The sequence below is a fragment of the Olea europaea genome, unplaced genomic scaffold (assembly GCF_002742605.1).
Source record: "Olea europaea var. sylvestris unplaced genomic scaffold, O_europaea_v1 scaffold1685, whole genome shotgun sequence".
Classification (NCBI taxonomy): domain Eukaryota; kingdom Viridiplantae; phylum Streptophyta; class Magnoliopsida; order Lamiales; family Oleaceae; genus Olea; species Olea europaea.
The window spans coordinates 104,784-109,700 of NW_019234529.1; the positions used below are offsets into that span (position 1 = coordinate 104,784).

Sequence of the window (4,917 nt, forward strand, 5' to 3'; positions counted from 1 at the left end):
CATTTGTAGTATTTCATCATCATAAAATTTGAATCATAAAAGTTGAGTTTTGATAGTATAAATTTTGTCTCTTAAATTTTTATCCTAATTAATTTTTTTTTTGGGTTAGTTTTAGACTCTCAAATCCTTACAACAAACTCATATCAAATATCACTTTGCAGCACTTATAATATATTTTAGAATAACGTGTAATGTACATTCAACTTTGACTAGTTTATATATATATATATAACATCATTACACAAAAAAAAATGGATATGGACGTAACGATTCAAAAATCTGACCAATTTTATACTTTCATATAAAAATTGGAAGACCAAGAGAAAAATAAAATGAAAACTCATGAATGTACTATTTTTTTAATTTTATTTTTTACACTGAAGAATATAAGTCTTTTTGGGAAATAATTCTCTGTTATATATATATATATATATAAGCATTATTTTGGGCCCTCATCAATGCAGGCCCTTGGACGATAGTTTACCCTGCTTGAAGTCGGCGCTGGCACTATTTGTGCACAATATTTCTACTGAATTATAGTTTAAGTCTGAGGATTTTATATTTAAGGATTTGATATTTATACAGTTGAAAATAAACACGAGAATTTTGAATGTTTTAGTTTTTGAAGCACAATAATTGTCTCAATTGTGTGGACAATAAAATCTCTGGAGAATATTAATATTGGGATCTAATAAAAGCATACCTAATTTATTAAATGATTGATATATGATGTGAAGCTATTTCTAATAAACATTACTAAACGTGAAGGATGCGAACACCTATTTAATTATCCTACTAAAAACAATAAAATCATGGACTAGCCTACTAACAAAGTGAATGCTTTTACGAATTTGCCTAGAGAAAATGATCATGATTTATGTGTATATGATAATTGTATTTTACAAAATATTTTTTTCCAAAAGGAAGCTTTTTAAGCATCAGTCTTTAAAAAAATTAGAGATGCTGTTGAGTACAAAAAAAATAAATTTTATATGCATATTTTAAAATTATAAAATGAAAAAAAAAGAATTTGTCAAATAAAATTCATTAAAATGTATTATAAAATGTTACAAATTTAATCCATTATTATTTTTATCTTTATTGGCACCCAAAGAATTTTGAATAAAACTATTATTTTATTCAATAAAGAAGATTATTAATTTAGTAAATTGGCCATAGTCGAGATTGATGAATTTCGTTATTCAAGCTAGATTTTTTTTTATTTATCAAACACTTGTTTATAAAAAATTATTGTGCACTAATTTTTTAGCTACAATATGTTTTTAATTTACGCCATATTATTTCCCCATTGTCAAAGTTTTCTAACAATTAAGTCATATTGTATTAACACTGACTGTTTTTGCGAGATTACTGAATAAATGTCAGTAGTTGAGATGATAATTTGGACCAAAATCGAGGATGATTTTCTTACTAATTGTATGTCACTCTACATCGAATGTCTTCTTCTTCTTCTTTTATTTTTTTATTATTATTTTTTATTTTTGCAAATCGAGAATTGATAATTGATTGAGCCCAGGATAGTTCTTGGTCCTAAACCATAATTGTAGGTATCCGAATATAATCAATTTTTTAATATATTTTTTTATTTAAATTTATAGGTTGGATAAAGAAACGCAAAATCCAAAACCCTATTTAGATAGTAATTAGCCTAAAACTCTAGACTTTATGCATAAGAAAAAAAGATTGACTCCATTTTTTTTTTCTTTTGCCTCTCACCTCACATCATATTGCTGCATTTCAGAAGTTAGTAGGTGTTATTCTTTGCAATTTAAGCTTTCTATGTATCGAAAAAATTTAAGTTAGGTTGTAGTGTAAGTTGATGAATCAAAATGTTCATCCTTTGCAATTCAAGTTTGTTTACTTTCTAGCATTGTTTACAAACTTAAGTGATTTTTTAAATTTATTTATTTTTTCATAATACATGAAATTGAACTTGATATATTTATAGTTTCTGCTGTCATGTACCTTTTGGGATATCTTGAGTTTGTGATTCTCGTTTGAAATAATTTTTTCCTTTTTTATTCAAATATAGTGAATTCAATATGTAGATTGCAATTTTTTGATATTATACAGTTATGTATCTAATTAGTATTTCTTATATTAAGAGTAGAAGAATTTAAGCAATATTCATAATTAAATTAAATGCTCTAACATGCCTCGCTTATTAATCGAATAAGATTTAAGTATAAATACTGTAAATAATTTTCTAAAGAGACAAGCAGCTTTTTGGCTCAACTGAGCCAGAAGACTTCCCAATGGCGTTAATGCATGACGAATGAGCCGCCTCATTTTTATAGGTCAGCTTAACATCTTCCAAGGTAATATCACTGCATGGATTTCCTTTGCTGCAGTCAAATTTTACTGCAGTTTCTGTTGCCGAACTCCCATGTATGTCTTGATATGTTACATCACTAATCTTCACGCCTGAAACCTGAAAAAATTAAGACCGCTATGCATAATTAATTTACAATTGAATGGTATATATTAATTTTATTTTTTTTAATAATGAGTTCCCATGTCTTAATTACCTGACTGGGGCAATTATGGTCGTCGGCGATTTAACTGTCACATTCTGCACTCCAGGTTCTTGCAAATCCCAGCCTAGACTCCCAATGCTGCAGCAAAGGAGCACAAATTAGTTAACTCAGCTAAATAAGTTGTTGGGATACATTATGTAATACTTCCTCTGCTCCAAAAAATAGAATTGATTTCCTTTTTTGACAGTCCCAAAATAAAGGTCACTTTCCTTGTTGAGATTATAATTAATTTCTTAGTTTTCTAATAAAATCCTATTTGAAGTGTCTTGCTATCAACAAATATGAATTATTCTTATTTAAGCCATTATGTAATCTAGAAATATGTTAGGAAAAAATATAAGAAAAATTTATATTTTCAACTATATTACTTACATGTTTCTTAATTTGTGTGAAAATAGAAATATGTTTATCTTTGTGGGATGTAAGGGGCATGATTACATCTATTTTAATGAAGATTGTGTAGTTGAAAATAAGTACTGTAGAAAAAATAATGTGGTAGAATGGGTATCAATTTTTAATTTACGTTTTTAGTACCTAATTCCATGACCAGGGCCGCATGCAATGGTCTCAATCCACAAGTTCGAGGTGCCGGGGCCTATAGAGACACAATCATCTCCGGTACCAAATTGAGAGTTCATAATTGTGACTCCTGTTGATTTCTCCACGTGAATTCCGTCGGTGTTTGGGCTGTTGCCCGGTGCAGAAACCTTTATTCCCACTAGCTTGGCATTGTGGCATCCATCAACAAGAATGTTGAACTTCTGGCTATTTATTGAAGACAATCCATTCATTATGATGTTGTTGGAATTGTAGAAGGCCAGTGTCTGAGGAAGAAAGAATCAAAAAATTACGTTAGAATGTACAACATGACAAAAAGTAAAATCCACTTTCTACTTTATTTACATACCGTTGCTCCGGTTGGGCAACTCTTGCCGGAACTCTTGCAAGCCCATAATTTAGTCCCTTGGCCATCTAGGGTTCCACCAATAACAGAAACTCCGGTCACACTTTCGAACTTGATCCAGTTACCAGAATTTCCAATAACATTAAAATCAGATGGAGCTACTAGTGTCCCATCAATTTCAATCGTTATAGCAGTGTTTTTGCATGAATTGCCGGCAAAAGTTGCAGCTCCAAGTAAGTATCTTCCCGGTGGCACGAAAATGGTGGCTGGCTGTGTAGAAGCACATGCTGAGGTCCATGCACTCAAGAATGCCTTGCAACAATCAGTTTTTCCATCAGATTTTGCTCCCAAACTTTGGAGATTGTAATTAGCATTGGCTGCAATTGATGAGTAGTGGAAGAAGGTCAAGAGAAAATATTGGAAAGCAAGAATAAAACTTAAAGCTCCAGCCATTTTTTTTTTTTTTTGTATGTTTGTGTTATAGAGAGAGAGAGGATGAGGAGATGAAGCAGTTATAAGAGGTATTTATAGGCTATAAGTTGAGTGCAAATTTAAACAGTGATGGTGTTTATGAGGTCACGATCACTGTTCACGTACCACACCGAGAAGAAAAATTGTTTGACACCGTGAAGAATAATTGTTTGGACAAATAAGAATTTCAAGTTATTTAATGCAATAAGAAAAAATGTATAACCAGAAAGGAAACTTGTTTTTTGAGAACTAAATAGGCATAGAATAAAAAACATGTTAGTTAAATTGTGGCTGAAGAAACAAAATACAGGCAATATTAATTGTTGGATGTTTGTTTGGACAAATAAGAAATTCAACTTATTTAATTAGTGCAATATTAATTTATTGATCAAATCTAATCAAAAGAAAAACTTTGACAATGGGAAAATAAATATGGCCTAGATCAAACACATAATAGAAAATTTGTGTCTCAAAAAATAATATATAGTTAGATGAATATAAACGAATATATATATATATATATATATATATAAGAGAGAGAGTAAATATTCGTAGGCTAGTCCATCATCATTTAACTAGGATAATAAAATAGGTTTTCATATCCCTTTCACGTTTAACATTGATTAAAAATTACTTCACGAAATATATATCTATATAAGAGCACCGCTTTGCTTATGTTAAGTACCGGTAACATGGCACGCCATTTAATTGATGAATAAGTTAATGGTAGGTCACATATATTTAATGATTCACCAATTGAATGATTTGTCATGCCACCGGTGCTTATATATAGATATATATAGAGAGAGAGAGTAATTATTAGTAGGCTAGTCCATCGTCATTTAACTAGGATAATTAAATAGGTGTTCATATCCCTATCACGTCTAACATTGATTAAAATTTACTTCACGAAATATATATACAAATTAATAAGTTAACGAGAATTTTATTCAATCCCAATATTATCATTTTATGGAGATTTTA

At 29.8% G+C, this 4,917-nt stretch overlaps 1 protein-coding gene across 1 annotated transcript; it reads right to left on the bottom strand.

The window, feature by feature from the left end:
• Positions 1-2,424: 2,424 nt before the first annotated feature.
• On the bottom strand, positions 2,425-3,925 carry LOC111377600 (polygalacturonase-like). The gene is made up of 4 exons (XM_023000731.1): positions 3,466-3,925; positions 3,093-3,382; positions 2,550-2,636; positions 2,425-2,452 (listed from the first exon to the last, which is right to left on the bottom strand). The coding sequence occupies exons 1-4, from the start codon at positions 3,913-3,915 to the stop codon at positions 2,440-2,442; spliced, it is 840 nt and encodes a 279-aa protein (XP_022856499.1). The 5' UTR covers positions 3,916-3,925; the 3' UTR covers positions 2,425-2,439.
• Between the last annotated feature and the right edge of the window lie 992 nt (positions 3,926-4,917).

What these genes read in the sequence shown, in the direction of transcription:
- LOC111377600 (XM_023000731.1), bottom strand. Translation starts at nt 3,915, where the DNA reads ATGGCTGGAGCTTTAAGTTTTATTCTTGCTTTCCAATATTTTCTCTTG. An exon ending in GTTGCCCAACCGGAGCAACG is followed by an intron (nt 3,383 to 3,465) that starts GTATGTAAATAA and finishes TTTCTTCCTCAG; the next exon opens with ACACTGGCCTTCTACAATTC. An exon ending in GGCCCTGGTCATGGAATTAG is followed by an intron (nt 2,637 to 3,092) that starts GTACTAAAAACG and finishes CCTTTGCTGCAG; the next exon opens with CATTGGGAGTCTAGGCTGGG.